Source organism: Lithobates pipiens, unplaced genomic scaffold (assembly GCF_037356315.1).
Source record: "Lithobates pipiens isolate NorthernLeopardFrog02 unplaced genomic scaffold, aLitPip1_a1.2 Scaffold_3, whole genome shotgun sequence".
NCBI lineage: Eukaryota > Metazoa > Chordata > Amphibia > Anura > Ranidae > Lithobates > Lithobates pipiens.
In genome coordinates this window covers 49,636,830-49,649,300 of record NW_027507790.1, presented here as the reverse complement: position 1 = coordinate 49,649,300, position 12,471 = coordinate 49,636,830, and the positions used below count along the sequence as shown (strand labels likewise).

At 43.0% G+C, this 12,471-nt stretch overlaps 1 protein-coding gene across 1 annotated transcript in view; it reads left to right on the top strand.

Moving 5' to 3' along the window:
* The window catches only part of PPIL2 (peptidylprolyl isomerase like 2), a 103,854-nt gene that overhangs the window by 87,077 nt on the left and 4,306 nt on the right, over positions 1-12,471 (top strand). Inside the window, exon 19 of the mRNA XM_077461644.1 lies at positions 525-658. Coding sequence (XP_077317770.1) covers positions 525-658 — 134 coding nt within the window. The remainder of the gene's footprint in view (positions 1-524; positions 659-12,471) is intronic.

Sequence of the window (12,471 nt, the reverse complement as noted above, 5' to 3'; positions counted from 1 at the left end):
TAAGCCAGTGGCTTATTTTCAATACTTCTGTCGCACAAACTGTTCCCATGCTTTAGTAAGAAAGGGCAATCATAGACTGCATGTTTATATGAAACCCTGAGGGTACAAATGTAGGATGGGTGGATTGGGTTTGTACATCTTACAATCCTCTTTACATCAGTATTAAATATTACAGGGTAATATTTGGTAAAGATCTATTTTTATGTTAATTTGGTTAATTCAGTATTGCCATGATCAGAAAATAATAACTATAGGTCACCTCTACTTCCCACTGAAACAAGAGTTGCATTGTGCTCTATCTGTGCCAAGGCTGTTAACACTATTATTTTTTATTATTATCTGTAGGACCATGCGTCTTAGTTGTGCTCCATCTTTAGGCTGTATTTTTGGAAGTTATAAGTGTAGTGCATTTGGAATGTGATGTTGCTCACATGACTTGGCAGAATAGTCACATTCATAGCCATCTTTGGTGGAATTTCTAGTTAGATCTTTCACTAATCTGAAACATTTTAAACTTTTTATAGGTTGCTTTAGAAAGAGAGAAAGCCAAGAAAGAGGAAGAGCAATTGAAGGAACCTGTGCTGCCAAAAAAAGAGCAAAAGCAGGAGCCTAAAACGTACCGGTCCGGTATTGGAAAATATATCAATATGGCAGCAGCGTAAGTACCTTTCTTACATGGCACCTGGAAAAACCATAGACAATTAATATGATATTTATTAATGTACACAGTTTTCTAAAGCTGGTTTATGTAAAGATAATGCAGTTTTATATCCATGGGTGAAAATTTAATTTAGCCACAGAAAATGAATATTGTACAAATCCAGCACAGAGCCAACTTTCTGTTCAGTAATCCCATTTTGTAAATTACTTTTGCCTACAATGACAAAAAACAGAGCAGTAGGCTGTACAGCATGTCGTAAACATAAAATATCAAAGCTTCTGTACAGATGTAAGGTTTATTTTTTTATGGACATAATTCGCACATTGTGTGTGTGTGTATGTATATATATGTGTGTGTGTGTGTGTGTGTGTGTGTGCGTATATATATATATATATATAATGTGTGTGTATGTATATGTATGTGTGTGTGTATATATATATATATATATATATATATATATATATAGTGTGTGTATATATATATATATATATATATATATATATATATATATATGTGTGTGTGTATATATATATATATATATATATATATATATATAATATATATTCATTTTTATTTGACCTATTCAGGGTAAGGTGACAGGTTCTCTTGAAGTGATTTTTTCCGTGCTGCCCTGATAGTTAAAGTGATTGTAAAGGCTCGTTTTTTTTTGTTTTTTTTAATAACAAACATGTCATACTTACCTCTATTGTGCAGCTCGTTTTGCACAGAGTGGCCCAGATCCTCAACTTCTGGGGTCCCCCGACAGCTCTCACGGCTCCTCCTCACTTCAGCTAACCCCCTAGGAAAAGCACTCTCTCGGGGGTTATCTTGCTGGCCCGCTTCCGTAGACACGAATGCTGGACTTGGTCCTGCCCCCCCCGGTGCCCGCGTCGTTGAATTTGATTGAGAGCAGCAGGAGCCAATGGCTGCGCTGCTATCAATCTATCCAATCAAGAGCCGGGACCCCGTGCAGAGAGGAACAGCGCGTCTCTGGTGTGTTAATTACGGGCTCAGGTAAGTAAAACGAGGGGGCTGGGGGGGTCGGTGACTGGCAGAAGTTTCTATGCACTAAGGTGAAAAAACATGAGGTTTTAAAACCCTGTGTATGCTCCATGTCAAATGGTGTCAATGTTTACACAGAGTTAATGACCATATCCCCTCCACCATATGACATAGCACTGCATCCTGACTGGAAGGTTAGAAGTCACAGAAGTACCAAGTATTTACCTATGGCTCTGTCAGAGTTGAAGGGAAGTGTGGAAAAGGTAAGTTTTTTAGTAGGTGGGGGTTGTTCTGGCACTTTTCAATGAATAGACAGTAGCTTTAAAGTGTTACTAAACCCACAACAGTAAAATCCATCTGTATATGTAGTAAAGCATGTGTGCTAAACTCACTGTGGAACCTAAAGGGTTAATCATCTGCAATGTGTAAAAAGGCTGTTTGATCCAGTCTTCTCTGGTCCTTCCTTTCTTCCACAGTCCCCAATCCATATCCTGATAGTACAGAGCCTCAGGGGCACTTTGCATATGCTGAGTTTGGTTTATTGCTTCTTTTTTTTTTTTTTTTTTTTTTGAGAGGGGGGGGGGGGGGTGCGCATGCATGTGATCAGCACAGGGCCAATTGGCAACATCCAGAGTGTCAGGGGAGGGGTCATGCAGCCTCATAGGACAGTCAGTAGAATGAAAACGCTTCCTACAAGTTTTACCAGACACTGATGGATGTCACAAGACTGCTATATATTGCTGATGAGAAAAGGTATTTCTTTTTCATACATCATGAGTCAGGTTAATATTAATTACCTGCTGGGTTATACTCCATCTTCAGGTGAATGGACACTCTTTAGACAGGAAGTGATCCCCTATATAACCCCTCCCATACAAGAAGTAGTTCGGGTTTTTTACCAGTGTCTGCAAGGTGGATGGCATGGTTTGTTTGAGCTCCAGGTCTCTAGTCCTACAAACGGTTCTTAAATGAATCAAGGGATTGACTGATTGGATCCATTTGACACTGGCTTTATTTGCTTAGATAAATGGTAACCGAGCCTCACAAAGAAGGCTCAAGATCCTGCGAGTTTTTGCCTGTAATGTGGCGCTGGACCCTACAAAGTGAAATCCTGGACACCACAATGCTAAGGCGTTCCTGCAGGGTGCTGTACAGGTCCAAGGGAGTGGACTCTTAAACATGAAAAGGGTACCCAGTTCTTGAAGGTCCTCAAGTGACAGGACCTCGCCGTGATGGGTGAAGTTTGGGCTCTTAGCTGCCCTGTGCCTGGACGGGTAAGTGAAACCCCTTTACTTATATTGAGAGGTGTGATTGTAACAATCAGTCAAGCTGGCTAGAGGCTGGACACCCCTGTGCAGTGACCATACGGGGGAGGTTCTGTGGGGGTTTGCAAAGTGTACCTTTTTTGGCTTGTGTCTGGCTGTTTTTTACCTGTGTGACGGCACACGACGGTGGGCCATTTCGCCTTGGTTCACCATGGCGTACGTGCATTCACATGAGTGCCGCTGTGCGCAGCAGTTGTTTGGCGGCCATGGCGCACATGCATTCGCAAAAGCGCCACTGAACTTAGCAGTGTGTTTGGCGGCCATGGCGCACGTGCACCATAGTCTTTATCTGGATGCACAAAGATTCATGTCATACAGCCAAGCCCATTCGCTAGGGGCCACATGCACACGCATGCTCAGAAAGTTCCAGCGCGTACCCAGCTTATTTAAGCTGTGTAGGCCAAGCATGCAGTGCTTCCAGAAGGCAGCTGTGGGACACAGACCAGGCTCTGAACAGACATTTGCAGCGGTTAATTTTTTCCTTACCCGGGTCACGCGAGTCACCAAATGTTTCTTGGAAGGCTAAAGGTGCTTAGCAGGATTGTTACATAGGGGTTTGGTGAGCTCTATTAACCACTTTCAGACCGGACCATTTTGCTGGTCAATGACCAGAGGTCTTTTTACAATTTGGCACTGCGCTGCTTTTAACTGGTAATTGCGCGGTCATGCAATGTTGTACCCAAACAAAATTTGCATTCTTTTCTTCCCACAAATAGAGCTTTCTTTTGATGGTATTTGATTGCCTCTGCGATTTTTATTTTTTGCGATATAAACGTAAAAAGACCGCAAATTTTGAAAAAAAATGATATTTTCTACTTTTTGTTATTAGAAAAATCCAATAAACTCAATTTTAGTCATACATTTAGGCCAAAATGTATTCAGCCACATGTCTTTGGTAAAAAAAAAGTCAATAACTGTATATTTATTGGTTTGCGCAAAAAGTTGTCACATCTACAAACTAAGGTACGTTTTCTGGAATTTACGCAGCTTTTAGTTTACGACTGCCTATCTCATTTCTTGAGGTGCTAAAATGGCAGGGCAGTACAAAACCCCCCCAAATGACCCCATTTTGGAAAGTAGACCCCCTAAGGAAATTGATAAGTGGCATGTTGAGCCCATTGAATATTTTATTTTTTTGCCTCAAGCGATTGAATAATGACAAAAAAAAATTATTATTTTTTTTTACACAAAGTTGTCACTAAATGATATATTGCTCACACATGCTATGGGCATATGTGAAATGACACCCCAAAATAAATTCTGCTGCTTCTCCTGAGTACGGGGATACCACATATGTGGGACTTTTTGGGAGCCTAGCCGCATACGGGGCCCCGAAAACCAAGCACCGCCTTCAGGCTTTCTAAGGGCGTAAATTTTTGATTTCACTTCTCACTACCTATTACAGTTTTGAAGGCCATAAAATGCCAAGATGGCACAAAACCCCCACAAATGACCCCATTTTAGAAAGTAGACACCCCAAGCTATTTGCTGAGAGGCATGTTGAGTCCATGGAATATTTTATATTTTGCCACAAGTTGCAGGAAAATTACAAACTTTTTTTTTTTTTTTTTTCACAAAGTTGTCACTAAATGATATATTGCTCACGCATGCCATGGGCATATGTGAAATGACACCCCAAAATAAATTCTGCTGCTTCTCCTGAGTACGGGGATACCACATATGTGGGACTTTTTGGGAGCCTAGCCGCGTACAGGGCCCCGAAAACCAAGCACCGCCTTCAGGCTTTCTAAGGGCGTTACAGTTTTGAAGGCCATAAAATGCCAAGATGGCACAAACCCCCCCCCCCCCAAATGACCCCATTTTGGAAAGTAGACACCCCTTAATTTAGGGGTACACTAGTGAGACTAGGTAATAAATGGCGGGTGCCCTGAAACTATAAAAAAATAACTAACCAACCAGCGTCACCTGTAACAGTTATATGGTGATCACTGGTGAAAGGGTTAACTAGGGGGCAATCAGGGGGCTTTATGCGGTAGTATATGGGGGTCCCTGGCGCTATAAAAAGCTGCGGCGAACCTAAATACCTACCTGCCTAACTAGCGTCACCTGTGACACTAATGCAGCGATCAGAAAAACGATCGCTTATTAGGCTGGGTTCACACTGGAGCGATGCGGGAACGCCACGGATCCGCGGCGGGTTCCCGCATCGCATGCCTCCCGGCGGCAGTTCACACTGCCCTATGCGAACTGCTGGGAGTGTCAGTGAAATGTTAGACACCCCCAGATCAGTTCGCATATCGCAGTGCGATCCGCAAACTCGGATCGCATGGTGTGAACACCCATGCGATCCGATTCTGCTGCGGACCAAAAAAAGGGTCCCGTGCGAATTTGCGGCGGGTGCGGCGCGAATTCAGCCATACTATCTGTATGGCTGAACTCGAATCGCACAGAGATCGGATGTGATTTGCACTGCAGTGTGGTGCGAATCACATCCGTTCTCATAAACCGCTGCAATGTGAACCCAGCCTTAGTGACACTGGCGACGGGGGGTGATCACGGGGTTAAACCTTTATTGGGGGGGTTAGGGGGGTACCCTAGAGCTAAAGGGGGCTAACCCTAACTGCCCTAACAGTTATTACAGTCACAAATGACACCAATGCAAAAAAAAAAAAATGCTATTGGTGTCACTGTGACTGGGGGGGCAGGGGTGATTGGGGGGGTGATCGGGAGGTGAAGGGGGGGGGTGTGAGTGTGCCTGGCATGTTCTACTGTGAAGTGTCGTGTTGGTGCAACTCACCGATCCTCTCTCCTCGGTGCCGGAATGAAAAATACCGGCACGGAGGAGAGATTACATCACTTCCTCTCCTGTGTTTACATTACAGGAGAGGAAGTGATGTCACGCCTCACTTCCATTCGTCAGGAGCGATCGAGAGGGGGTGGCCATGAATGAATGGCCGCCCCCTCATCCCGGATCGCTTCTGAACGAAAACCGACCGCCGCTGGCACCCGGGGGGGGCCCGATCGGGCCCCCCACCCGCGGGAAGGCAGGGACGTACAGGTACGCCCATATGCCTGCCCGTGCCATTCTGTCGACGTACATCGTCGTGCGGCGGTCGGCAAGTGGTTAAAGGGTCTCCCTTCTAAAGGTGTTTTAATAATACACCCAAGTACTGACTGACTGAAGTGGTTTGTTCTGTCTTTAGGTTGCCTCTCGCTGAGGTGACTGAGCCCCCTGGTCCTTTTTGGGATCCCTGAGGCCTCTTCAGGCTGCACAGGCTTTCCCACTACACCCATTGTTGGAAAAGGCAGTGTATGCTGATTGGAAGCATCCTGACAGGATTTTTGTTCCTCCTAAAAGGTTTTCCCTTTTATATCCCATGGATGAAAAGTTTGTTAAACAAATTGGGCATGCCAGCAAATGATGCAGCAGTCTCTTCCTTAAACAAGAACTTGTCCGGTAGATAACGCACAGAGCATGAAATTGGAATCATTATAGAAGGCTTCCTTTTCTTTGGCCAGTTCAGCTATTCAGCCAGCTGTTGCAGCAATTGGTATCTGCCAGTCCGTAAAGGATCAGGTCAAATGGCCTGATAGGCCTAACCAGGAGGGTGATCTGCCTGAAAGTAAGACAGATATTCCTCGAGTGCTGTGTTTTTGCTGTTGACTACTAAAAGGATTCAATACAGCATTTATCTCTCTTGCCTGTACATATGCGCAAACTTTTGTGGCTTAAGAACTGGTCAGCCAAGCTTCTTTGTAAAAAGTTATTGGCAGGTTCCCCTTTTTCATGGGGAAGGTTTATTTGGTGATCATTTGGACAAATATATCCAAAAGATTTCCAGAGGGAAGCGTTCTCTACTTCCTGTGAAGAAAAGCACCAGTCATCCCTCATTTAAAACCTCAGGGACTGATTCCTCAAATGTCTCAGGGTCAAGGTGCTTCCACCGCTAACAGGGCACTAGGGCCAGGGGCAAGCCGCAGGGCCAGAAGAACCCAGCGTCCAAAGCTCTTTTAAACACAGCACTAAGCCCTCCTTTTGAGGGGCCACCCCACTCCATCGAGTGGGGGAAGGCTTCTGCATTTTGCGGACATTCGGAGAACAATAATTCAGGACGAGTGAGCCACCACAATTTATATCTCGTGGTTACAAGCTGGAGTTGCGGGAGTTCCGCCTCAGTTTTTTAAAATCCAGTAATCCCTTGGATCCTCCATAAAGAAACTTCTTGCTTCAGGCACTACATCATCTAGTTCATCAAGAAGTGATTGTAGAGGTTCCTGTATCCAAAAGGGGCATAGGATTTTACTCCAAACCTGTTTACGGTTCAAAAACCAAATCCCTGAACAAGTATCTACTGATAAAGTTCTTTTTCAAATGGAGTCTGTCTGCGCAGTAGTCGCCTCACTCCAGAGGGGAGACTTTCTAGCCTCCATCGATATAAAATAAGCGTATTTACGCATAACTATGTTTCAGCCTCATCAGAGGTTCCTACATTTTTCAGTATAGGAATGTAATTTTCAGTTTATGGCTCTACCCTTCGGGCTTGCTACAGCTCCCCGGTTGTTCACAAAGGTCCTAGCACCAGTACTGGGTCTTTTAAGGGCTCAAGGGATCCTGGTGCTCGTGTATCTGGATGACCTCCTGCTCAGAGATCACTCATTATAGACTCTATAACAGAGCATAATATGCACAGTGCAGTATTTGAAACGCTTAGGCTGGATCACAAATACTGAAACGTCAGCCTTGAAGTCTAAAGTATTTAGGTCTAAGCCTAGATACGGTTCAAGCAAGAGTATTCTTGCCACCTGTAAGGATGTGTGTCTTGAAGGCTCAGATGCGTCAGATAAGGGCCACCAGACAACCCTCCATTCAGCTCTGTGTGAGTCTTCTAGGGAGGATGGTATCCTCCGAGGCAGTGCCCTATGCCCAGTTCCATTCCAGGCCTTTACAACAACATCTTTTTGGCTTGGAACAGAAGAGGACAAGCCCTGGATTATCCAATGTGCTCATCTCCTCAGGCACACTGAAGCCTAAACTGGTGGTTGCAGGATCAGAACCTACGAAAGGGAAAATGTTTTCTCCCGATAACTTGAAGAGTACGGACCACAGATGCCAGTCTCTCAGGCGGGGGAGCGACTCTAGAAGGGCTCGCAGCTCAGGGGAAATGTTCAGGGACAGAACCGATCCTGCCCATCAACGTCCTTGAATTACTGGCAATACATCTGGCCCTACAGTCCTGGATGGTGGAGCTTCAGGACTGCCCTATCAGGGTTCAGTCTGACAATGCCACTGCAGTGGCCTATATAAACCACCAAGGCGGTTCCAGGAGTCGTTCAGCTCTGAAGATGGTGAACCACATACTAGCCTGAGCAGAGGGACATGTGTCGATTTTATATCGACTGTCCTAATCCCAAGAGTAGAGAACTGGAAGGCAGATTATCTCGGCCGCCAGCAGATCTGCTGGGGGGAATGGTCCCTACACCCAGAGGTGTTCCAGGAAATTTGCCAACGTTGGGGATGACCAGAGGTCGACCTACTGGCATCTAGATTCAACAACAAACATCAGTTTGTGTCCCAAACAAGAGATCCTCTGGCAATTGGAGCAGATGCTCTGGTAGTTCCATGGAGCCAGTACTCCCTGGTTTATCCTTTCCCTTCGATCCCTCTCCTTCCACATTTGTTGCACAAGATTCAGAGAGGGGGTTCCAGTCATTCTGATGGCACCAGCGTGGTCCAGAAGGCCCTGGTTCCCGAAGATTGTGAGACTGACAATAGACGGGCCGTGGACGCTTCCATGTCGCCCCGATCTACTGTCTCCAGGTCCTATATTCCACCCCAATTTACAGTTTCTAAATTTGACGGCAGGGCTATTGAAGCTAGGGTGCTGAAGGACCGTGACATCTCGGCACCGGTAGTGTCTACCCTAGTGAATGCTAGAAAAGCTGTCACTAGGAAGATCTATCATAAGGTCTGGAAGACTTGTATTGCTTGGTGTGAAATCAGAAAATGGCATCCTCGGAAATACGTGATTGGGAGAAATTCTCTTTTCTACATTCAGCTGTGGAAATCAGATTGGCTTTGAGTACAGTCAGATTTCAGCCTTGTCAGTATTCTTCCAAAGGCCTTTAGCATTCCATTCGTTAGTCCGAACCTTTATGCAGGAGGCAACTCGTTTGCTTCCCCCCATTAGTTCATCTATGTGTCTTTGGGACTTAAACTTGGTGTTGTCTGTGTTACAGGAACAACCATTTCAACCTATCAAGGAAATTCCATTTGATTTGCTGTTACGCAAGCTAACCTTCCTGATGGCCATCACCTCGGCTAGAAGGGAGTTGGCGGTCCTTCTGTGCTGGGAACCATACTTGATCCTTCACCATGACAGGGTCTTGTTACGACCTGTTCCATCCTTTTTGCCTAAAGTGGTGTCGGCCTTTCATTTAAATCATGACATTATTTTGCCTTCCTTTTTTTTTTTCCTCAGCCTCACACGGTGGAAGAGAGACTACTGCATTCATTGGACGTTGTCCAGGCAGTCAGGGTTTTTTTGTCTAGATTTGCAGAGATCTGAGGATCAGACTTTTTTTGTTTTACCAAATGGACCCAAGAAGGGGTAGGCCGCTTCCATTGCCAATGGGGTCCGTCAATTGATCATTCAGGCCTATGGTCTGAAATATAAAGCTCCTTCCTTTAGGGTGAGAGCTCATTCTACCAGAGACGTAGGAACCTCCTGGGCTTTTCGCCATCAGGTATCTGTGGCTCAGATTTGAAAGGCTGCTACCTGGTCTTCAGTGCATATGTTCACAAAATTTTATCAAGTGGATGTTCGAGCAGCTGAGGATTCAAATGGCTTTTGGCTGCAGTGTACTGTGGGCTGCCGTATAAGTTCTGATGACTGTTGTTTGGAAGGATGTCTCCCTCACCTCAAGGCTATTGCCCTGGGACATCCCAGCAGGTAATGAATATTAGCCTGACTCTGTTTCCCATGATGTATGAAAAAGAAAATAGGATTTTTTTCATCATACTTACCTGTAAAATCCTTTTCTTTGAGTACATCATGGGACACAGAGCTCCCTCCCCTCTTCTTTTTTTTTTTTTTTTTTTTTTTAAGGATTCCATGCTTGCTACAAAAATTAAGTACTTCCTGTATGGGAGGGAATATAGGGGATCACTTCATGTCTAAAGACCTTGGTCTACCATTGTCCATTCACCTGGAGATTGAGTATAGCCGAGCAGGTAATCAATATTAAAATAAAAAAAACTGCGCTAAACCCAAAGAAGTCCAGTGTATCCGAAAAAAAGCAGCACACACTCAAACAAAGTTAAAAAATTCAAGAGCAAAAAAAAGTGTAGCTGCACAATTAATCGTTAAAAAAACGCAATCTCGATTCACCCCCCCTGAAAATCTCTTCTGCTGAGAGTAGGCGATTCTTTCATATAAACAAGTGGAGAGATTATCTGCCCACTCAGGTGTCAAAAGAGAGCATCCAGGGCAATCTGCCAAGTGTAGAACTTGAAACATTGTAACTAACACTTAGATCAAAGAGAAAGAACTTCTTGTGTAAACAAATAATCTGGGCAGTCTGCCAAGCTTTCAACCACTGTAAATGCAGGAAGTTTAACCACTTAAAGTATAAATCTTTTTCTGACACTTCTTTCTTAAGTTAAAATCAATATTTTTTGCTAGAAGATTACTTGGAACCCCCAAACATATATATATATATATATATATATATATATATATATAACTCAGAGACCCTAGGCAATAAAATGGCAATTGCTGCAATATTTTATATTACACTGTATTTTCCCAGCAGTCTTTGAAATGCAATTTTTGGGGAAAAAATACACTTCAATAAATAAAATAAAAAAGCAAAACAGCACAATTTATTTTTGTTTAATGTGAAAGAAGAATCGTGATCTATCTTCTAAGCAAAAAAATCGTGATTTTCATTTTAGCCAGAATCGTGCAGCTCTACAATATACCAATGTACTCAATGATGATATGATAACATGGTGAATACTGAAAAACAAATAATAAAGTATCAATGTGCTCACACAGTGACAATGTATAAATAGCAGCAGTATATATGCAATGCTTATCCCAGATCAGAAATCAGTGTATATAAACGAATATACATGCATAAACTGTATAGGGGATGCCCCACGCAGTGAATAGTCCAAGTGATCTGTGATTCAGTTGCCCAAAGTTGTGGTGATATAACAGAAAATCCCACACAATAAATAGTCCAATCAAGTAATCAGTAACTCAATCGTCCAAAATTGTAGTTAGAGTGAATCTTGAATCAATCTCAGTAGCTTCACAGGTGGAAATCAGATAGACAGATGAAACACTCTTACCAGATAAGTTGGATACAAATACCATAAGGCAATGAATCATACAGGCTTGAAGTGCTAGAATCACTAGCGCACAGGGAGGATGGAGCCAGACAATCCCAGGCTACAAGGTGGCCATCATGGAGAGCAGCACTTATCCACACCAAACATCTTGTGATGAAAATGTCTTAGCAAAGGTTCCAGAATGGCTCACAACAATACCATGGTTTAAAAAAACAAAAAGGAAAAGAACGCCAATAGTGCAGGTCAAAAATTATCTAAAACTTTAGTCACATCTTAAAGTAAAACAGATGTGACATAAAATTTGATCACATAAAAAGATTAAAAGCAATGTGGGAAGCGTGAGATAAGAATATATATATATATATATAATTTTTTTTTTATTTTTTTTTTGTAGTATTCACCATTTTATCATATCATCACTGTTTGAGTACATTGATATATTGTTTGGAGTAATTAGCGCTACACTTTTTTTTTATTTTTTGCTCTTGAGGTAATGAATATTAGCCTGACTCTGTGTCCCATGATGTAATCAAAGAAAATCATTTTATAGGTAAGTATGATGAAAAAATCCTATTTTAGCAGTTTACAGTTACTAAAATAATTGCATTTCCATGTTTTGTGGGAGACCAGATATAGTGAATCCAACATCCTGAGTTAAGTAACACATTTGAATTTCCTGACATTCATACAGTTTTTACTTCAAAAAGTAGCTCTAGTTCTATATGAAACTTGGCATATGATATCAACTAAAAGTGTAATGATCAATAGACACCTCAAGGCATTTGATCCGGTTCATTGCTCTGCCCAGTTTGTATGGGGTTTGCACAGCACCTGAATCCATTGATATGATTTCAATGGTAAGGCAGACGGCTTACTCCAGAGGGACGAAGCTGGGCTGTGAGGGACCCAGAAGAATAGTTACTAATAGGACCAAACAGCACAAAAAAATTGTTAAATAACAAGACAAAAAACAGAGCATAAAAACACATTTCCACCACTCAAAATTAAAATGATGTTGCTGCTCACACAGCACACTTTTATATATGCTCACATCTTGCTCCATAAATAATAGGGTATAAATCAAAGAGGCTAAATGGGGTTGACTAGGTATCGGGAGTAGGCTCAAACCTTCAAAAAAAATAAAACGCCAGTCACATACATGACCT